At 39.7% G+C, this 24,005-nt stretch overlaps 1 protein-coding gene across 1 annotated transcript in view; it reads right to left on the reverse strand.

The window, feature by feature from the left end:
• CERS3 (ceramide synthase 3) overlaps nucleotides 1-24,005 on the reverse strand; it is a 104,346-nt gene that overhangs the window by 73,657 nt on the left and 6,684 nt on the right. The window contains exons 2-3 of the mRNA XM_044762858.2: nucleotides 5,850-6,023; nucleotides 602-716 (exon numbers count right to left, since the gene is read on the reverse strand). Of these exons, the coding sequence (XP_044618793.1) occupies nucleotides 602-716; nucleotides 5,850-6,022 (288 nt within the window). The 5' untranslated portion in view covers nucleotide 6,023. The remainder of the gene's footprint in view (nucleotides 1-601; nucleotides 717-5,849; nucleotides 6,024-24,005) is intronic.

The raw sequence follows: 24,005 nt of genomic DNA on the forward strand, positions 1-24,005 counted from the left end.
GTGTGTAATGTATATTGATGGAGCCACAATCATCAGAAGTGTCAGATATGGGCTACTCTGCCTTAGCAATGGTCTTTTTTGATCAGTATACTTTGTATATATCCTATCATTAAAAATTAAATTTTGAGGGGCTGGCTTGGTGGCATGGTGGTTAAGTTCGTGTGCTCCACTTTGGCGGTCTAGGGTTTGCAGGTTTGGATCCCAGGTGTGGACCTACACATCACTCATCAAGCCATGCTGTGGTGGCATCCCACATACAAAAAATAGAGAAAGATTGGCACAGATGTTAGCTCAGCACCAGCCTTCATCATACATACACACACACACACAAATTAAATTCTGATCTTTATACCCAAATTATGGCATTGATTGTTAGAGTTTAATACTATAGTTGAACACAATAGTTCAACCATTAATGTTTGTTATTTTATATTATGCTCAGAACACTGTATAACCTGTCAATAGAGAAAAAAATCCAAATGAATCAAATCATTTGCCGGTCAACTGAAACAGATATCTTGCACAGAAGAGGAAAGCCATAAATGACTGAAACATTGAGAAAGGAGACTTTTAAATCTAAAAAGAAAGAATTTGTACTTACTTGAGATGGTTGCCTTGTGGAATGTTTGAAAAAATTCTCTAAGGTGGCATTTGGTATAATCTTTCGAACTTTCTCTTTAATGCCTAACATTTTTGCTAGAGGTAGACCAATAAACCTACAAAAATATGAAAGGAAGTAAGTTCAAAATCTGAGAATGAATCTGCAATGACACCAGAAAACTCAAGCAGTAAATTTAATTCCAAATGAAAGATCAGTCATTGGTTCATGTTGTCATTGGGCTATCTATAACCAACACCTGCCTTGCAGAAGTTCAAGGAGAGGGGCCTGCCCAGTGGCGCAGCGGTTAAGTGTGCATGTTCTGCTTCGGCAGCCCAGGTTTGCCAGTTCAGATCCCGGGTGTGGACATGGCACCACTTGGCAAGCCATTCTGTGGTAGGCATCCCACATATAAAGTAGAGGAAGATGGGCATGGATGTTAGCTCAGGGCCAGCCTTCCTCAGCAAAAAGAGGAGGATTGGCAGCAGTTAGCTCAGGGCTAACCTTCCTCAAAAAAAAAAAGTTCAAGGAGAGCAAAGTTTGAAAACTTTTATACACGCAATAACTTAAAAAGGTAAAATACTTACACAGGTCTAAAATCCATTTTATGTAAATCCAAATATACTTATACACCAGATCCAGAACTTCCAGATCCCAACTTCCAGATGGACTAAGTTCTCCTGGAAGTGGCCCATACATTTCAGAGACATATAAAAACAAACTAATTATGCACCAGATGTACATAGAGCAATGTGGATAGATCATAAAACACAGTGCTGTGTTTAAGAAAAAGAAGAAACAGAATAAGGTCTTATCATCATATCATTTATGTCAACTAACAATACCTGCACTTTATATTTATGCATATGTTTTACTAAGCTATACAAACAAGCTATCAAATACATTAGAAGCTAGCAGGGAGGTGCATGGGACTAGGAAATGGGGATAAAAGGTAATTAATGAAAAAGTTAATTCAAATCAATCAATCAAAAGAGGTCTTACACAGACCAAAGACAGCATGCTATGATTTGAGGGTTATGATTAATTCTCCCTTTGCATAAAAGGTCCAAATAAAACTAAGATGTCCTTAAAACTAATAAAGTCTCAAAAAACATAGTTGGCAGGGTTTCGGATAAATAATGGAATTGGTTCACTTATCCAACCTACTAGTTGAAAATTTTTATTGGGGAAAACAATCATTGCTTTTATTAGCAGAATAACACAAATACAAAATGGTTTAATATGAAAGTGTTCTCAATCATGTTCACTCAATGCTATTTCCTCAAGGGTTAGAAATGAAGAAATTAGGAAAAATAAAAAAGCAAAGCAGAATTGAGCCAAAGAAGATTTATGCAGAAAGGGAATACGACAAATCTCAAAGCCAAATGAAGTATAATATTCCCCTCTAGAGGGTCATGTGAGGGATAACTATACGGATAAGCATATGCAGCGGATAAACATTTATATCCATAGCACATTTTCTGATATGAGGAATACGTCTACATTAAAATCACTAATTTAAACAAGAAAGAGAAATATGGTTCTGTTTGTTAACATGTCCAGCCTTCAAAGATGGAAATAACATTTTCAATAGAACAGAGGAAGTATATAAATACAGTTTTCTACTTCAGCATTATCCTTCCTTTTCAAATAAATCTAGAAAATCAATCACTTCATCAATGTAAGTGTAACTAAGTATGAATGGGTACTTAATTTAAAATCTATTTTGAAAAAGGAGAGAAGAAGGAAGCACAACAAATATCTGATAAACTGAACTGAAAAGAGAAGGGAAATGACAGATCTTAGCTCTAGAAAGACCTTAGAGGTTAATTTGCCTGAACTTTCATTTTATTGACATTGAATAGGAAAAAAATGTCCAAGAGGAAGAAAAAAGAATGTAAACTTAAGCTGCCATGTCAATGGTTCAAAGTTAGGTTAATTACCAGGGAATGAGTCTCGTAGGTTTGCCACTAATGCAGAACTGAGCCTTCAGAAGCCCTCTCTTCATCTAGCACTGCATCGGTTACCTGTGAGCCAAAAGCCAGCAATCCCAGATGGCCCTCACCACTCTTTTTTCTGATATTCTTTCGTAGAATAAAAGGAAGGCAGACCTAGGCAGATGTTAAGTATTTGAAGTTTAAATACATCTCTTAAATAGAAATAATAGCCTACTAGCATAAGATTGATTCCCAGTTCCTAAAGATTCAAAGACTCTTTGACCAGAGTTTAATCAGAGGGTTTTATATGAGAGAACAAAATATCTGGAGCAACGAAGTCTCAGGTAACACTTAAGGCTAATGTGCGTATTTTGAGACTGTTTCAATTGCGGACAGTCAGTAAAAATCCTTTTTTCAACTCCTGTAAATTGCTATACCTACCTTTATTTAAAGAATAATGGACACACTATCTCATCATGCCCTTATGTTGCTAAGCGGAAATGGCAGAGGTGGGGAGTCTATTCATTGTCTAGGTAAGTAATAGAAAAAAAGATTACCTTCTGATTTTAGCTACTCCACCTCTGCCCTGGACCCTTCTGGGGCTTCAATTTACTTCAAGATAACGTGTTTATTCCACAAGTGTTTACATTTGAGTAGCTTAGATCTCCTTTAAATCACACTTTGGACACATAAAAGAATGCATAGAACAGTCTGGATAAACTAGTTAGAAACTGTTATTCTAGACCACCTCCGCCCCGCAAAAAAAGAAAATCAAAATAACAAGCCACAAACTAAAACTTGTAAGGAAAGGAAATCCTAAATACAAAGCAAATGTCAGTCACTTTCAAATGATCTACTTGTTTGTTCTTTATTAGTTCTGTCTCTCTACTCTTGCTTTTCTAGGAAGAGACGTTACTTCTTGATCTTAAATAGCTTCTGACTAGCAGAAAGGATAAAAATGGGCCAGCCAAATCACAACTCCTGGTCACTTCATAGAATAGGAAAGTATAAAATAAATACAGGCTGGAACAAAAGAAGGAAGCCTTCTTGTGACAAACATATCATAGGATATACTGAAACATATTGTCAAATTTACATGCATTTTTAACATAGCTCAGAAAATTTCACATTTGCTATCATCCCTTTAGACATATCTTCTGTATTCCCAAGAGATATTAATTTACTCTTTTTTTCCCCTGAGGAGTATTTCATTGTAAAATTCCAAAAAGTACTGGTCTAGGGAAAAACAAAAACCCAACAATCCTGAATCTGGTGTCATAACACATGGGTTCAAGTCCCAGATCTACCCCTTACATACTAACTGTGTGACCACGGCCAGGTCACTTACTTCTCATTTTCTCCACTGAGATCATACCACCTGCAATTTTATATTCTTCTTAAACTATAAGTTTATATTAAAATTAAAGATATAAATAATGTTTTATTTATAAGTGGTTGAATCTAATGCAAATGATACAGAATCCCTGGAAAAAAATGTAAACATATTTCAAAAAGCATGATCTCTCTCCCATGTTAAATTTTCCTTCCTTCTATCGCATTAAAAGTGATACGAAAGTGGGGAGAGAGGAAGGAGAAAGGGGTGACTAGGCACATATGCGTAGTGATGGATTATAATTAGTCTTTGGGTGGTGAACATGATGTAATTTACACAGAATTTGAAATATATTATGATGTACATCTGAAAGTTATATAATGTTAGAATCCAATGTCACTGCTATAAAAACAAAAATTTAAATTAAAAAAAATAAAGTGAAAAGACAAAAAAAACAGTGATATGAGACTAGCGGAACAACATATAGTTTTCTGGAGAGTCACAGAATGGAAAAAGCTAAGAGTAGCTTATTGGGAGTTAAAGTTATAAGAAGATAGGAAAGATGATATAGACTCTACTTAAGCCCTTGAGACGCAGAAAGAATGGTCCTAGGAATTAAAAGAGGATTAGATTCTTCCTGATTGTTGCTGGCAAGGCCAAGACCAAGACATAATAAGTTTGTCCTCCACAGCTGTGCTGCTTTGGCAACCAAAAAGAATTTTTCTAGTTCACTGTCTTGATCAAAATGTAAAAATTGGAGCTGTCCACCAAAAAGTAGGAAATTTCCAATGAAATTAAGTATAGCACCTGGATGCCACATTTAAAGATCACCAGACACTATGCAAGAAAAGCAAGTATTTCAGGATAGTAAAGAGTAATTTGCTAATTTGGAAGTGCAGTGGCAAAATTCTACTTTATTTAAGAATTCTTTGACAAATTCAAACGTGAGTTAAAAGTAGAATTAACTGTCAAAAAAGAAGAAAATTTTCAAGTGTTCTTAGCTAGGGTTTAGTGGTGTCCAGGGAGAAAGCCTCTTCCTCTCAATAGGAATAGCACATTGTTGGCCCCAGTGAAGTTGTTATTTGTACAACCACCTTTGGGAGAGTCCACACGAAACAGAGTTGGTCAAACTAACTCTTGACATAAGGACCCTGCAAATGGTTACAAACATATGACCTTCATTACAGTTAGTCTTGGACAAAATGATCTTTATCATATTTTGTCTTAAGTTTTTCCAACTCGATATTTGAATATTCTCTTTGCTCCAAAAAAATTAATGTGCTAATAACAGTTTTTTGAAATAGAGACAACTACAGAGATTATAGATGAACATTTATCTCCTGTTATCATAACACTGTACAGTTTTAATAAAAAGGTTGGAAGTAATATATATTTAAATTAAACTACGAAAAAGAAAAGAAGTTTACTTTTTCTGAGAAAGCAAATTGATTTTTTCCTTTGATTTCCTTATACTTTGGAATGAAGTGCTGCTATTAAAACTTTCAATAAACCCTTAAAATAAACTATGCTAGACAGCAATATTAAGTTTGGACTTTAATGAGCCATTTTTGTTATTTCATAGGCATCCTAAAATGATACGGCATCCCCTGATCACAGACTTCTAACGCTGCTTTTCTGGGCGTGTGTATCCTGTGCCAGACAGCATGGTATGTGAAAGATGAACTGGGTTCCCGCACTGTCTTTGACACTAATAAGCTCTATGATCCTTAACCTCTCTTGAGCTCAATTTTCTTCACTGTAAAACTAAAGCATTTGAGGGGACTACGTTTCTAGTTTTTATTTGTTCACTTCTAGATAATGTCTGGTGTACATTTGATTTCATGAATTCCCCCGAGAATCTGTAGCTCACTGGTGGCACCTCGGAACAACAGATTCTTTAAGGATCTTACCAAGATTCTATTGCTCTAGAGTTGGGTCAAAGACAGGGAATGGGAAGGAAAGACACACAAATACCACTTACTTTTCAAAGAAATGTCTGATAATCAGCAAGCCAAAAGCATATGGAATTGTCACATATAAATGAGAGGGTTTTGCAAAGACGAGTCCATCATGATCTTCAAGATCTGACCACTTTATCTTCGGAGGAAGCCAGAGTCTTTCCAACCAAAACCATTCTTTAATCGTCTGAAACATTCTAGAGATGAAAAAAGAACACATTAGGGCTGTAAAACAAATACTTAAAATTGAGATAACATTGAGCACCTTTTACTCAAAATACCTAAACCAGAGAGTTCTGAAAAGAAGGCAAGGACAGAACACTATTGTTTAATGGGTTTCACGACTCTTCATTGCATTAAACAAGAATTATTCTGCCAATACTCTCAGAACAATTTTGGCCGTGGCACGGCAAACTGAAGTTTCACACACCACTGTACATACTTTCACTGTTTGCACAACATACATTAATGTATGGGTACGTATCTTCCTCTTATACGATTTTGTGATATAAAAAATAATTTAACAATAATCTCTACAGTTGCCAAAGGTCAACCTCACGAAAGCTCCAAATATGTAGAAATCTTCACTAGTATCCTAAGAACTTCTCTAGGAGATAAAGAACAAGCACGTTTAACTTCATATTACAATAAGGAGTTCAAATTAGTCCGTGTCAACAAATATTCGAGATTCTATTATTTGTCAAGCACTGTGCTAGGCACTGAGGATACAAAGATTAAAAAGACAGCATTCTTGCCTTGAGGACCTTATAGTCCTATGGGCAAGGCAGGTCTGAACAGGCAACTTTGACACAATTTTTGGGGGTACAATAAAAGTATATATAGGGTATTGTAGGAACAAGATGATGGGCGCTGAGTCCAGCCTGGAACTGTCAGGGAAAGATGATTGGAACAGATGATCCTTGAGATGTCTTGAACAATAAGAGGAAATAAACCAGAGAAATTCAGGAAAATGGGGAGGAGGGAACAGGAGTTTTAAGGAGAGAAAGTACTATGATCAAGTAACCAGAAAAACAGAACACAGAATTATATGTTCTAATCTCATTGATTAGGCTGTGACCCTTTTAATCTTGACATTTTGACTTTCAGGATGTTTTGATTTCATCTTTTAATAGTTAATCAGAGAAAGGAGTCAAAATGTCCTCAGATACACAACAGGGTGGTCAAAATAACTCTATCAAAACCACTTGATTTGTATGCGACACGGTGCCTGTGGAACACTACCAGCAGTTTGGAACTATTACAGCAGAGGAATCCAAGATGTGGGATGGTGGGTTGCACATGGGTGCCCAGACAGTCTCCATTTATCACTGTGGCATAATTATTAATAGCGCCTCCTTTCTTTCAGAAGTGATCCAGTTTGGGCAATAAATTACATGGTCACTCTCATCAAAAGGCTGGTGAGACAGGTAGGACTTGGTCATAGAGGGTCTGAAATCCATGCTAAGGAGCTTGGACATGAGCTAATGGAACCCACTGAGGAGTATCAGGCAGAGAAATAACATGGTCAGGTATTTTAGAAAAGTCACTTTGGCAGCCAGGTCCCCTGTGAGCCCATATAGTCTCTGTGCCGATTAGAGGATGGTGTCTCTCTCTCTGGGCAGACACAGCCCTTCTACCCAGTGGAAAGAGGTCTGGATTTCAACCCCCACAAGCCTCCTGGCCAGGCACATACATAGCCGCGCTGTTGGCAGTGCTATGGAGCACTTTCAGGAGGTGGAAAGACTGGAGCGCAATTAGGAGCTTAAAGTAAGAGACGCAGTGAGAAGTAGGAAGGTTTGCACTAGAGCAGTGGGATCAGGGAACTGAACATGCTGATAATAACAGCCTTCATGAGATTACCTATGGGATCAAAACAAGGTAGAGAAAAAAAGAAGGCCAAGACAGAAGTGACAGTGAGAGAAAAAACCCAGAATACTCAAAAGACCCGCGGTCAAAGAACAAGTGTGGTGGGAGTAGGACGAAGGGCCGGGAGAAAGGGAAGACTCAGAGGTGAGGATTAGAGAGTGGAATACTAACCTACAGACTTCCAAGTTCAGACAGGGAAGAATTCCGAGTGTGGACCCCAATATCCTTCGGAAAAATCGCCACCAAAACCAACAACTGAACTCTGGTGAGATAACTCCCTGCATCATTTCACCTCTCATTACAGCTCAGAGACATGCTCATCCGAAGTAGCATGAACTTAGGCCCGTGTGGAGACGGAGAAAAGTTGCCTTGTTTGTCATGTATTCATCATTTTACTATAATTTCTACACTGGGGGACAGTAAGTCCCATTAATACAGTTGCAAAGTTGTGCAAGTATGGTGGAGTAAAGATAATCAAGAAAGATTTAGTGAATAATTCCCGTCTATCAGGCTTTGGGGCTGCAGAAAGGAAAGGGTTGGGCCCAGACTTCTGGGAGCCGACAGTCGAGTCAGGACTGATGTGGATCTGGACTTGGGAGGACACAGTGAGGACTGATGAAAGAGCTGATAGTTAGGAAGGAAGAATTAACACACTTTGGTAAGGGAGCTGAGGGTTCAAGCTTGGTTGCCTGGGCCATCTGACGTAACTGGCCAAAAGAGGAAATTGAGACAGGAAGTTGGCTTTGAAGTACACAGTTTTGGCTCAGAACAAGAGCTGAGTCAAACTCCAACTAAAATTCAAACTTTCTACAGATTATGAAAACCAACCCAGGCCATGGGAGTCTCTCTGTTATGGACAAACCTTGTGTCAGGCCTTGTCCGTCACTGTATCAGAACAAGATATGCCTACAAGGGCAAACATATGTTTTCCTAGAAGTTTGCCTCAGCATGTTCATTACTTTATTGGCACCAAATTTAACAGACTAGCACTCAGGGGATAAACAGTAATGGCAGAGAGTTAGTTTTCCTTTTGATATTGTTATAATAATTCTTATACAAAGCAGTTGACTCACTCCTAAAATGACTTCCAGGCAGTACAGATTATTTTGTCCAGAGTGAAATATAACTAAATAAATGGCTTACAATGGTTCTGTAGAGGTTGTCACTCCAAACAATGCCCTTGTGCAGCACATGCAAGCAATGAATCAAGGTCTGTTGAAAGCCATAGTACCTTTAATGCCCACCAGCCAAAAAGATTTAAAGGGAGACAGAAAGAATTTGGAAGTTGAGGGTGGCCCCCTGGAAAACGTAGTTCAAACTGAGAAAATACTAAATATATATTACTCACTTTTTCTCCATGTGCTGCCACCAAACACCAATTATTGCTGCTTTAAAAGAGTTGAGGATCCCTTCTTCACACCACACACAAAAATTAACTCAAAATGAAGCACAGACCTAAATATAATGGCTAAAATTATAATGCTCTTAGAAGACTATATAGGAGTAAATCTTCATGATGTTGGGTTAGGCAAAGCCTTCTTACACGTGACACCAAAAGCAAAAAACAACAAAATAAAAAATAGATAAATTGGACTTCATCAAAATCAAAACCTTGATGAACACCATCAAAAGACAACCCATAGAATGGGAGAAAATGTCTGAAAATCATGCATCTGATAAGGGGCTTGTATTTAGAATATATAAAGAACTGTTATAATTTGATAATAGAAGGACAAATAACCCACTTTAAAAATGGGCAAAGGATCTGAATAGATATTTCACCAAAGAAGATATACAAATGGCCAATAAGTGCATGAAAAAATGCTCAACATCATTAGCATGAGGGAAATGCAAATAAAAACCGTCCCCAGAGATACCCTTCACACCCACTACTATGGCTATAATCAAAAAGATAACAAGTGTTGGCAGGATGTGGAGAAATTGGAACCCTCACACACTGCTGGTGGCAAAGTAAAATGGTACAGCTGCTGTGGAAAAGTCTGGCAGTTCCTTGAAATGTTAAACGTAAGGCTACCATATGACCCAGCAATTCTACTCCTAGGTATACACTTAAGAGAATTGAAAGGATTCATGCTACAACGTGGATGGCTCTTGAAAACATGCTCAGTAAAAGAAGTCAGACACAAAAGGTCACAGACTGGATGATTTCATTTGTGCAAAATATCCAGAATAGGCAAATCTACAGAGACAGAAAGTAGGTTAGTAGTTCCTCAGGGTGTAGCAGGCAGGTGTGGCGGGAAATGGGGAGCGACTGCTAATGGGTATAGGGTTTCTTTTTGGGGTGATGAAAATGTTCAAAAATTGAATGTGGTGTTGGTTGCACAACTCTGTGAATATACTAAAAAACATTGAATTGCACACTTTAAATGGGTGAAATATATGGTATGTGAATTATATCTCAATAAACAAAAAGAGTTAAAAATTCTTCTTCCCAGCTTCATCCCCTTTTAACCGTTACATCTTTTAGTCCATGGCTCATGCTAAACTTCATGCTAAAGCTTCCTATTATTTCATTTATGGGACTTAAGTTTTACCTCCCAGATACACCTGAGTCAAGCTTGTGCCCACGAACCCAGAAAAATAAACAAATGAAGGAAATACTATATCCGGATTCAGACTTCAGCACGATTTCCACGTTCATGACTTTCAGGAGAAAAAAGAATAGCAGGCTTTAAAAAGCAAAAACAGACGGTCTCTCCTGAAGGAGAAGTGGCTCTCCTAGATGACAGCCCTTGAGTATAAGGATGTTTAATAGACATCCATAGGCCAACATTTTAGCTCTAGGCAGTGGGCTTTGACAATCCAGGCTACACCTCTAGCCAGCCTCTGGACCATCCCTTTATTTTCTCTCAAGATGAGAGCAGAGGCTAAGCAGAGAAAGAAATGAGGTAAAGAGAACTGGGACAGACCCTCTCCTCTAACCCTCTCTGCCGTTCGAGTCTCTTAGCAAGAAACAAGTCACACTCCCTTAGCCTCCCAATAGCTGCTCCTAAGGCCACAAGCCTGTGTCAGGACCTCTGGCATCCTTCCTAGTCACCTTTCCCTGACCCTAGTGTACTGGATGTGCCATTTTGGAGATAGCCCACCACCCAGCCCTGAGTAGCAGGGGAAATCACTGTCTGGGGTGTTGGTCAGTGTCTTTCCCACTGTGAAAGTCAAGATGGACAATTCTCCATCTACTGGCAGTTGGCCTGGGATGGCCCAGGCTTGGCCAGCTGGATGCTTTCTCAGGACTTTGAATCTGGAACGTCTAGACAGTGGTATCCAGCAGCAGCAGATGGCATCCTGCCTAGGCAGTGACTGCTGCTGCTGAAAAGATAGTAGTCATTGTCTCTCAGCTTCTTGGCCTTCCTGATCGCCTTGGTTTCTAGGTTTCAACTGTGACCAGGTCTGGTCCACCACCCTTCCTTCGGTGCTGCGAGTCACTTCCAATACAGTCTTTTGCTTAGGATGGAAAGTAGTGGATTCTGTTTCCTACAACGGGGAACGCTGACTGATACACCTAGCATTTTCCCCACCCTCCTTGAGGAGAAACTGGCAGCTCCAATTCAGTTGTCAGAACCTTAAATTTAGTGGAAGTGTCTATTCTTAGTATTTTCTTCTAAAGTTTACACAGAGAAGCAGTAACTCCCTTGAATGACTGAGCAGGGGCAAATGGCCTGCAGCGTCTGTCAGTTTCTCCCTCTGGTTAGTTTCTGATCACATCTTGCCAACAATGGGCACTCATTTGTCTCTTCCTTCTTCTCTCCCATTTTTTCTCCTGCTCTGTCTCAATTTCAAGACTCACAGCGGCGCTCATAGTCACTACTTAAGGCTTTGGTGGTGGTTGTCCAGTGTAAAAGAGGCTGCTGGCCTCCCTGACACAGCCTTAAAAAGACGCTTGGTAGATGTCAAAACATTACCTACACGGTGAGTGGAACACGACCTTTATACTGTGTAAGCTGTCTACATATTGCAATACTTAAACAATACCCAGATAGAAAGAGAATTAGAAAATACTGAGATGGAGAGAGACCTGCGTTCTTAAAACCCCACAAGTTACTGCCCTAAAAACAAATCCTGAGCATTTGCAACAATGAATCTGTCATTCAGAGACCTGCCTGTGACTCTGTCACTTTTTGGACAGTCTGAGAAGCCCACCGACTGTCACATTAAACTTACAGCCCATTTCTCATCTTTATTCATTTGGCTCAACTCTAGGCCTTTCTGGAAACTGAAACATTGTCAGCTGTTGATAACTCTTCAGTCTCTCTGCTTGGTGTTCTCTTGGAAGCAAACGCATTTATTTACTCTTTGGCCATTCCCGGTCCCTCTTTTCCTCAACAACTAGTCGAAGTCCCCTTTTTCTCATCCCTTGTATATTATCTAAGTACTGCAAGTCCTATTCATATAAAAATATCTGAAGGACCAACAATTTTTATTTATATAAAAAAATGAAGCTATTTTTTAAAATAAGAAATATTTGCAAGAAAAACACCTGCAGCTATGTTTTTTCTTTGGGGGAGCATCAGGAATGGAGGTGGCATCACGGCACAGCTGTGTTTTCCCACCTGTCAACACGGTGGAATTTTTAAACGCAATTTTCAACTCCAGCTGACAGTAGTTTGCAGGAAGACAATCTAACTAATGTAGGTTTGATGACTCTCTATTTTCTGACCTCATGGATACAGAACCCAACGGGGTGAAGGAAGCCTACTGAGCCATGCCCTCTGATGAACACCATTAAATTTGACCTTAGGAGTAAAGAAATAAAACCATCTGGGCCACAAGTTTATCACTATTTGAAACAACATTTTTGTAAAGTGTTAAAAATGTGGCACTTGAACTATTGCTGAGGCAAGCACTCCAAGTCAGGCTGAGGCTTTGGACAGCTTTGGCTAATTATCCACCCAATCCCCCTGTAAATACCACATCAGTTCAGAAGATAACTCTATAGAATGTATCTCTTGGATAGAGGAGAGTGACAAGAAAAAATCTCTACAGAACAGAAAATCTTCACCATCTCTGAGTATTATTATGGTTGGAGGACGTGAGAGTTGGTGAGAGCTTTGGAGACTGGGTGACCAGCTAGATTAGAGTGGGACCAGGGTTCTCTGGCAAAGAGAAAGCTCCAGAAGAGCAAGGACCTTGCCCGGCCTGTTCACTATTGTACACCCAAAGCTTGTCACACAGTAGACACAAAGTATTTGTTGAATGAATGGATGGAAGGTTTACTGAGGCTGGAATGGATTTGTGAACAATCAAGGAGTGATGCTATGGCCAAAAATGATATCTAATTTAATTATCTACAAACAACTTCATCTTTATTAGCTGCAAAACAATTTCCAAAATTTAAATGCAGGGGGTTAGGTAAATATGTTTATCTACCTTTAGTCTGCTTGTTTTCTGTGGAATTAACTCTACTAACTCTGCCAAAAAACTGGCTATGCCTTTAAGATAAGACATGAAGGAAAACATTAGCAGCTACTTGATTCCTGTGAACACCGTAAGGACTGAGCCAACTGTAAATATCAATTCTGAAAGCATTTTAAATTGTGCCATTTCAAATGGATGAGATGATGTAAATGATAGAGCAACTTAACTCTGAAGGATATTTATTATGATTAAGTTAATGTGTAAAAAGCCTATAAATGCCTGGGCTTATAGCTGTAAGAAAACTGAAGAGAAAAAGAAAAAGAAAAAAAATCCTATATTTATGTAAAGAAGTAATTAATTTACAACAAGATAAAAACAACTGTAAGTAATTCCCTCATACTAAATTTTATAATTATATCAATTTAAAGGCTCGAAGAAATTCATAACAGACTGAGAGACTGAAAAAAGAAAAATTCAGAGTGTTTGTAGCAAAAAAATGGGATTGCCTCAAAGATATCATTGATGGGTATCAGGATGTCCTAAGTACCCATTCATTTTGCCTTTTAGTTACAGGCCCCCCTTCCCTCACCTCCAAGTTTTACCTGGGCACCTGGCTGCCCTGCCATGTGAGACAACATTTCCCAACCTCCCTTGTGGATAGATGTGTTTGTGAGTGACTATGTCTGGGTCAATGACACAGGAGTGGAATTGATTTGGGTAATCTCCCTAAAGAGCAAGCTGCATATCCTGATTTCTCTCTGTCTTCTTTCCTGACAGCTGGAAATGGGGATGACAGGATAGGAGCAATCTTGGAAGCCAGTTAGCACTTTAGCCCTGGTCCACCCATATCTGGACTATTTCATGCAAGAGAAATAAATGTCTATCTTATGTAAGTCATTGAATTTTGCATCCTTTTTGTTATAACAGCATAGACTGTAACTCTAATTAATACATAGGCGAGAATAACAAGGAAGAAGTAAACAAGAACTATACTTTATATTGCTTCCAAGTAGATTATAAAATCTGGAGACATCTGCTCATCAAAAAATACCATTAAGAGAAAAAACGGCAAGCTACAGACTGGGAGAAAATACTTGAAATATTTGCAATACAAAGGACTCATATCTAGAATATAAAAAGAACTCCTGCAACTGAATTAAAAAAAAAATGTTAAGCAACTTCTTCCATAATAAGTCCATTGGGGGCTGAGTTTCCGTTAATATTCTGCCTAGTGAGGGGCATCCCAAGCATCTGCTCTGCCTACTGGGCTCCTTGTAGGGAGCTTGTGCCAGTTATCAATGTATTGCCTCTCAGCTCCCAGTTCACCCTTTTCTGCCCGCTCTGTGAAATGGGTCTGGTCCTTTTACCTGTTTCCCTTTGCCAGCTAGCCCTGAAGCTTCATAGAGGGTGGTGGAGAGACACTGTGGGAGGAAAGGGTTTTGCTTTCTGGCTCTGTGTGCTCCCAGGGAAGGCTCCAGCAGCCCCAGCAGCCAGCAGATTCCAGTGGCACCTCCCTTAGGATTTTTGTGGCAGAGTCTCCAGTGAGACACTTCTCAATGAACAGCTCTCCTCAGCACACTAGAGGGCAGATTTCCAGCAAGTTCCAGAGGGCTGGTTTCTAGGCAGTTCTGCTGGTACCACAGTGACTCCTCTGTGCTCTCTCCATCAGGGTCTGCACATCAGCCCTGGGGGGGCCTACTCCTATAGTCCTGGAGACTACTCCTACAGCTGGGACTCCTACACTCCTTAGAGTTCTTCCTACTAGCCAGTCCTTTGTTACTCCAATCCTGATTGGACCCTGACTGCCTTGATGGAAAAGTCCAACCATCTTTATGTGCTTACTCTAACATTAATTAACAAAAGCTAAAGTTATTCTGAGCAAGTCAAAAAGGCCTCTGAAACTCAAATCACAAGGGAGAGCCTTCTCATTTTTCCCTTTTAATGCTCTATGTAGAATTTGCTTATAGATGAAATGAAGACTTGATATTTCAGGAACTGTGGTTTTGCCCTTTTGCTCCCACTGATTCTAAAGCTTAGGTTAATGTTCCCAAGAGCCAGCTGTTACTTTCTACTAGGGCAATACTTTTTCATTGTTAGTAAACATAATTGGGATATTTTTCCAGCAAAACAAATAAACCACTAAAATGCCAACCAGGCACGTGGCATCTGTATGGGGTCAAGTTCTCTTTCAAGCCGGGGCTATCCCCTAGTGCTATTCTCTTCAGGCCGTGTTTCTCTTGGCTCTGTAATAAAACTTCACAATAGGCCTTGATCTAGATTCCTAACTTAAATCACCCCTTCCTAACTTAAATGTTGAGCCAGTGAAGTTTAATTCCTCAAAAGCCCAAGGCAGAGTTACTGTTTGCTGTTGTGTGCAGAAGAAACCCCACTTGGGAATGGTTCTGCCAGAGGCTGATTGTTCGAAGTGACTCCAGCTGTGTTTGGAGGCAGCTCCCCACCGCCCTCTCCCTGCGCACACTCTCCTGTCACTGAGAAACTTGTTGCAGGGTGGACCACCGGCAGCGGGTCTGTTCTTCCAGGCTCACTTGTGCCACCTTTCCCCTCACTTTGTCCTCCCACAAGCCGGGTCTGCTTTCTGACCCTTGAAAGCAAAATGGTCAGTTATTTCCAGGCTTGAGGCATACGCATAGACTATTCCTTATACCTAGAATTCTCTAACCATCTCCATCCCACTCTCTCCTCCTTATCTTACAAGTCTCAATTTAAGAGTCTCTAAGATCTTCATCAAGGCTTTCCATGACCCCTGCTCCCCCATCGTTCTCACAGCTAAATGGAATACTCCTGTTAGATGCTGCCATCCCTCCCTGTTCTTCTTCTTCATAACAGGTACCAAATTTGTAATTATACAATTGTACGCTGATTTAAGTCTGGCTCCCTCCCCCAATTTCAAGATCCACAGGGCAAAGACTACACCTGTTTTGCTTACAGTAGCATCCTTAAGTTGGCATATATTTGGTGTACAAACAGTAAGTGCTCAGTAGATATTAGGGGAGGCAGTTTAACACAGAGTTCAAGCACATGGACTTTGGAGCTGGACTGCCTGAGTCTAAAGCCTGGTTCTGACACTTACTTAGCTATGTGACCTGGGACAACTAACTTCACATCAGTTTCCCCACCTACAAAACAGAGATTATACTTGTATCTCCATTATGGGGTTGTTAAAATGATAAAATGAGTAAATATTTGTAAATCACTTTATTACATGCCTGTTAAATGATAAACTGGAGTCAAACTATTAAATATTATGTTGTCCTTCTAAAGAGAGGAACTAAATGAATTTTCAGGTCCTAAAATTCTATAATTAACACCTATTAAATTAGAAGAAGTTAATTTAAAAATAATATTCAATGGGGCCTGCTCCAGTGGCCTAGTGGTTAAGTTCAGCATACTCCACTTCAGAGGTCCGGGTTTGGTTCTCAGGCACAGACATACACCACTCATCAGTGGCCATGCTGTGGTGGTGGCTCACATACAAAAAAAAGAGAAAGATTGATAACAGATGTTAGCTCAGGGTGAATCTTCCTCAGCGAAAAAAATAATAATAAAAAAATAAAAAATATTCAGTGATAACTATGATATAAATGTGTTATATTATCATTTACATATAAATGTAAAACTGTTATATTTATATGCTACTAGTGACAACATAAATGATATTGACCTTTGGAAAATTGGATAATAAATTTTAGGAGTCACTAAAATGTTCAAGCCTACCAAGGAATACATGTAAAACTGGACAAAAAAATGTTTTAACTATAATTAATAAATAACACTTCATTGTTAGAAATAATGATTTTTTAAAATCTGGAATGTTTAAGTACATTTTGCAATGTTAATTCTATGTAATAATAGTCAGCTAATGCTAAAAATTATGAAATTTATCAACATGTAAAGTGTTTATAACATGTTAAAAAAAGAAAACCAAAATTCAAGATTCTATCTATACTATGACCATATGATGGTATATGATCTCACTATGTTATACTATTTTATACATACATGTGTCTGTGCATGTATGTGAAAACAAAAACTATAAGGAAACAAAAATAATTGATTGCTAAATGGTAAAATTCTACGTGTTTTAAATTTTTTAATTATTATTGTCCCACTACACACCCAACTTTCTCTGACTAAAAGGTGTTATTAAGGTGATTTATTTCACATTCATGTGTTTTTTAAGAGGCTAATTTTTTAAAGTGAATGCTCATATACAAAAGCTAATAGCTGATTTGAAGTAAGACAAGTTTGTTACTTAGGTAAAACCTTCTTACACACACAAACAGCTACCCATTGAATTCTATTGTATTCTAACAATTTCAAAGAAAATAAAAAATGGCTTCCTTAGTCAATAGGAAGACAGGCTCTTGAGATCTACCTGTAAAATGACTTTAGATTCTGGAGGTAATAAAGATAAGACAGAAAATGCAGTTTAAGGAAGCAGTATTTGCCAAAAGGTAGTTCTTCCGGATGCCTCTTCACCTTTATCCAGTCTGGCTCATCTCTGTTCTAGTCACTATTTGACAGAGATCGCCAAAGCCCAGCTCAGGACCAAGAGAGATAAGTGACCAAGGAAGTTTACTTAGACTTATTTACATGCATAAGAACTTGCAGAAAAACAGGTATGACCGAAGTCAGAAGAATGTAAAGCAAAGTTACAGAATAGATAAGTCTTAGAGGAATGCAAAGAAAAGGGGTCCAAGATGATTGGGAGGAAATCTACACTAAAGTTACATAGGATTGATAATTGATAATTCTGCCATCAAAGGTAGAATTCCCTTCCCCACCTCTTTTTTTTTAAATTAACCTTAGAAGTGTAAAATGTAAATTAATAGGTGGGTAACTAGGCAATGGTGTTGCAACGCAAAGAAATGTTAACCCAATTACCATCACATCAGCATTTCCTTTCTAATTGCTATTAAGTATTTTGCTCCTCTCCACCAAGTCCTTCCCTGCAAGCTCTCCTCCCTTGCCTGGTGAGTCACCCATCTTGCTTCACAGACTACCCTGTTATTAGTCTCAGGCACAAGTGAGTGATGTTGGCAAAAGCAAGGGATTGGGAACCTTAGCTGCCAGTGACTCACAGAGCAGTCTGAGGTGAGGCATTGATTCTGTCTCAAGTTTTCCCATTCGAGAGACTACAGGACTGGCTGAGTGTCTGCAAAGACTTTCTGTGCCCTGCTGAAGGGTCCTGCAGGAGCTTTCCTGCCATTTAGTCCCAGGTAAAAAGGGTCAATGAAACTGCTTCACACATCACACCAGGAGCTCATTGTCTTTCAAACAGCTGAAACACTTCAGAAAAAACAATGGCTCTAGAGTCAGAAAGCCCAGGTTTTATGGCCATCCCTATCAACTAATAGCTAAGAGGTCTTTGGCTACTCAATCTCTGAATCTTCATTTGCTCACCTGTTAAATGATGCTAATTCTACCTGCTGTACATGTATTAAGAGTAACTAGGTATATGCAAATACCATAACACAGAAAGTTCTGGATCAATAATAATATTATCTTATTATCCTAACCTCACCGGGTGTGGGCAAGAATCCAATGTCAGGCTGGTTTAAATAATAAGATTAAATACTAAGTTTAAAAAGACTTCCAAAGGGAGAGCAATGGGATACCCTCCTGCTCCTTCACAGCCGCCTTCCCCCAGTGATCTCCACATCTCTTGCTTCTGGGAAAAGATAACTGGTTTTATATCCTTCTTTCAGTAAGGAAGCCTACACAATGGGCACAAACTGTGCTAAGCAGAAAACTCAGGGACAAGTCCTGGAGAGGATGACTGCACAGTGTCTAGTGCCAACCTTTTCAAGGATCAGACTCAGCTGGAGGGATGTCCAGACCTCCCCTCACAACACACTGGGGCAAAATTTACAGGACAGGATATGTGGGAACCCAAGGCCTATTGGCTTATCAAGAATAGGGGTTTGGGAATTGGAATGCCCATCTTCACCTGCTTCCAGCTGCATGATCTAGGTAGAGCAAGTGACTTCTAAGAGTTGAATTTCTCACTTATATATAATAATTTTTATATTTGAAAGTCTAGGTCAGGATTAAATAAAGTCATGTGTCTAAATCACTTTATGTGATGCCTGGTATAGAGTGAGTGCCCAATAAACTATAGGTGTTAGTACTACAGTCACTATTTACATTTTCTCATCAATGGCACTGTAGACTTCCAGGTGGTACCACTGACAGCCATCATTCACTGATTTCCTACAATACCCTGATGACTGTTGAGGTTACCCAGACTGAGTATTGGTGGGGGAGCAGCTTTTCTGAGGGATGAGTGTGACTTGACAGGGTAACTCATTTCCTTAGGGACAGCAGGATTTCTTACGTCAGGGAACTCGTCTTGGGCAGTGTCACCAAAGGAATCATTTTATGAAAGAGAGTGAGATCTACAGAGGGTGTGGGGCCACATCTTGATCAAGAAGGAATTTGGAACATCTGTCTCTCTCACAGATGAAGAGGAGGCCAAGCTATTTTTAAGGAAGGACTTGGGGTTACTAAGGCACTCTGATGAAACAAGCCCCAAATTTAAGAGTTTAAAATATATGTTATGTAATCCTTAAAGGCAGGGTTTCCTGTCATACAGCCTGCTGCCCCTGTAGAATGAGGCACCCCTTGGGAAATAATGAGATGACAAAGATTCTGGTAATCTTCAGATGAGGGTGGAGTGCAGTGGGTGTGAGGGCCGACAGCAGAGGGCAGGAAGGTGGTGAAGGAGCGCAGAAAAATAATCTCAATTATATATTCTTAATGGCTTTCTTTTTTGACTGAAATCATAAAAAAAGTTAGAACGATAAAAGGCAAGATTTTCCTCTGGCAAGAACTGCTAGCATGCGGCTGGGAGACTGGGGACCTGCTGGAATCATCGTTTTCTCCCTTGAGCAAATAGGGATGGGTCATCTCCCTTCCTTGCCCAGGGCAAGTGCTCCCTCTGTCCATGGCCATGAACCCTTGCTATTTATTCACCAAGAGAAAATAACTCATAAGATCTCAAAACTGAAAAGAATTAGTCATTCCCATCTAGCCTCTATATAACACAAGTAGCCCCTTAAAGAAAATAAAAACGTGTAACACCCAGATTTTAAGTAGATGGGGGAGAGACAGAGACAGAGAGACATACAGGGTATCTCCAAAGTGTGGAACAGAGAGAAAAGATTTCCTTTATTCATTATACTTTTTTCTGGATTAATAATTAAATCTATGGCTTTAAATTTAGAGATATTTTGCCTGCAAAAGCCTCTGGAAGAAAAAACGTCCTGGGTATATTGTATGAAAATGTAACATACTTAAAAATAAAAATTCCCTAAGTTTCCAGACTTTTCAAATATACATTCTTTCCAAAAGGGCATCCTTAAATTTCTGTCCAATATGTATTTATATGATTTTCATCTTAGTCTCTCTGATTTCTGCCTATTAACGCAAATCAGCTGCTATAGATAAGAGAAAACACTGCACTAACAATAATACCGAGTTCCCTAGGTAAGTGCCACGTCTGGCACGCAGTCAACTCCTTCTTCCCGGGGAAGGGCAGACATGTCCAATGTGATTTTCTGGTTACTTCTCTATTGATCCTGGTTTGGAGTCTATGGGTTCCTAAACCTTCTTTTTAAAATTTCTTCTTCTTTAAACTAAGACTTATTGGATATTTCCTCAAATTTTTTTCTGCCAAAAAATACAGTTGGCAGAAGTGCTACTGTGAAGGACTAGTCTGAATTTTGTGAAGCAGGACCACATGTGAACCTTGAGAAGAGAGAGTGATGGAATTGGAGTTGAGCTGACCAACTTGCCGGCTCCACGTGCTGTATGACGGGATTCAGAGTTCCTCTGGGTCATTAATGTTAGTGAAATTTAAATATAAATGTCTTAAGGTGGGAATGTTCTCAAAGAAAGTGAACAAATGGATCATATGATATTCAACTCTAAATAACCCAAGTATAATTATTGTCTGAAATATATATAAGAGAGATGTTACTTTAAATCTATGTGGATTCTCTTAAAATATGCCAAGAGATGCTGTCTGAGCCTCACTGAAGCCCTTTTGTTCAGGAGGAGGGAGTCCTGGATTGCTTCTCTTCCCTGCCAAGTGAAGCTGTTTCTCAGCAAATTTTTCTTCCTGCTTGTTTATGAGGTTGGGAATGTCACTTATTTGCCACCTTATGAAATCTAAGCAATTTCAACTTTGCTGTGCTGTTAGGTGGATGTTTATGGGGTGTTGCAATAGAAGAGGAGTTACGTTCACATATTCCATAGCCATTCTGAAACTGCTCATCCTTTGTCACTCTGTGATGCATGAGTCAGTGACACCATTACCCACCAACAGTGTACAAAGGACACTGAGCTTGATGACCAGGAGCAGCCCCACTCTTACACTCTTACCTTATTTTAAAAGACCCTACTCTGGCTCTCCTTTGGCCACACTTCCCTCCCATGGAGTTAGGAGTCCATAGGCCCAAAGGGACATGCCCACTGCACCCCATGCTCCCTTTCTAGACTTGCTAAGTGTACTGAGGACCCTAAAATTCCCCACCCAAACAGCTCAGAGCCCACACCCAAGGTCTTCATGGGCCCTTCGTCAGGTCTGTCCTCCTAAAAGTGACACTACAGTGTACTCGTAGGCCTAGGGATGGCCAAACGGAGACAGGTGGGGAGGGGAAGAAAGGACCTGTGCTTAGACACACACACAGGGATGTCTGCACACATATACACTAGGCTTCTAGCTGAGCAGGACAGGACTTGGGCTGGGAGGAGGGACAGGGCCAGGCTGAGGGCCAGATGCCTTCGTACGTATCTTGCCTAGGCCCCTCCAATGTTAGGGGTGCACCTGTCCACTGGGTGACAGGAATTCTAGAAGCCAAGGATCTGTTCAGGCTGTGTAGCCACCAGAGGGGCTGGTAGATTGACCAAAACAGAGATCCTCATATAACTTCTGACTGTCCAGCTGGACTACTCCCTCCCAGAGAAAGCACCTTCTTGCTTAGCAGGAAGTAGTTATTCACTCTGGCTTACTAATGTTCCCCAGTCCTGCTCCCCAGCAGGCTACCTCTTCACTATTGACTCTCACTTGACCAGAAAGTAGGCAGGGGAAACACGTTTGTGATTGAGTGGTTTTACATTTAGCAACAGTTTTGGTAATAAGATGTAGAAAATTAGAGGCTAAAGGAAGGGGGTGTGCCTTGGTCAGGAACCCCTTCTGAGTTCTCTACTGACCCACTAGGAATTGGCTACCCTGGGAGGATGGGGCTGTGGGGCAAAGCCCCATGTAAGCAAGGACTGTTGGTACAGGGGAAAGTGTAAGAGATGTGAGTCAGATGCCCACTGTCATCGACATCTGGTTTTGCAGCTGAAAATTGGGAATAATAACATCACCTTTTCATAGACCATTACAGAAATTTATGAGATGATTAATATTATAACTAATAACTATAAAATATATCACAGTTTACAAAGTTTCTCCCACAAGCATTTGCTCACTGAATTCTCAAAACAATAAAAATTAACACTCCCAATTTACAGGTGAAAAATGCTTAGAGGAATAAAGCGACTTCCTCAAGGTGACACAGAGCCACACTCAAATGTAGGCATTGAAGGTAAAAATGCAGCTTCTCTTTATGTCACCTGATTTTGCCTTTCATCAAGTCAGTATTTGCGAAGATGCTTTGTGAATAACTCTTCACCATATGTATACATTGTCATATTTGATTGTCATTTTTGATGATTTTAAACAAATCATCAAAGAAATCATCATGATTTTGAAGGTTCTTTTCTTACAGGTGAGAGGTTGGAAACTGGAAACCTGCAGGACAGACCCAGCTTTCCTCCCTCCCGATTAGAGCAGCAGATATGCGGGAATGGGAAGGAGGGAGGCGGGGGTGAGGCCAGAGCACAGGTGGCAAATACCATCTCAGATTGTGAGGCTCTTCACCACCTGGTGCTGTCCAGTGAAACTGCCACTCAACACCTCTCCTTTCAGAAAGAAAAGAACATGAATCTGCAAAATTTCATAGAGAATAATATCGTCCTTGCCTTGACCAAACACCACTCCTCCCCAGAACATGAAAAACAATATCATATAAGAAACTGTTGAGTCACAGATGTAATTTTCCGAGATCAAAATTAAGAAAACACAATAGAAGTAAAATAAAATAAAATGTAAATCATGATAATTATCTTGAGCGTATACGATAGCTTACTACCAAGGAACTGACGTACCGTATGTGTGTGTATATGTATATACACATATATAAAAAGTGTCATGTTTACTTTCACAACATCCCTGCGGAAGCAGAAAAGGGAAAAGTAATTACCAGACTTAAAATTCTACCTGTAAGTTGTCATCTAACTCTAAAACTTTAAGTCAGAGTTACACACTGGTGGTAGAACTTGGTGCCGGTCAAACCGGGCCTTCCAATCAGTGTTGTTTGACCTGTAGAGTGCTTGAAAACAACTCAAGCCAACATTTAAAATTCAGGGATTTTCACGGAAAAATCCAGATTCGCAGCTTCACTTGAAAAATCAGAAGAAGCGGCAATAATCACAGGATTATTAAGTGAGCAATAAGCTTCTAGCCTGGCCCACTGCTGATTTGTTACCTGACTCGCTTTCTAAGGCGTATAATTTTCTGACTCCTTCTCCCTCTAAGATTTATCAGTGTGAGTTATGTCTTCCAAGTGAGTGTAACTTGAGTAAAGGCAACAAGAACCTAGCACAGCCTGGTATAACGATTATGCTTATATTAAAGCACACAGTTTTTCAAAGGGCCAGTTGTGACACATTAGTGCACAGGTTCTCAACCCTGGCTCTACAAGGGAATTACCTGGGAGAGATTTTTAAGCCATGCTTTCCCCTTGTTCAGACCAATCAAATCAGGATCTCTGAAGACGCTGACCTGGCATCAGTATTGTTATTGT

Source organism: Equus asinus, chromosome 2, assembly GCF_041296235.1.
Source record: "Equus asinus isolate D_3611 breed Donkey chromosome 2, EquAss-T2T_v2, whole genome shotgun sequence".
Lineage (NCBI taxonomy): Eukaryota > Metazoa > Chordata > Mammalia > Perissodactyla > Equidae > Equus > Equus asinus.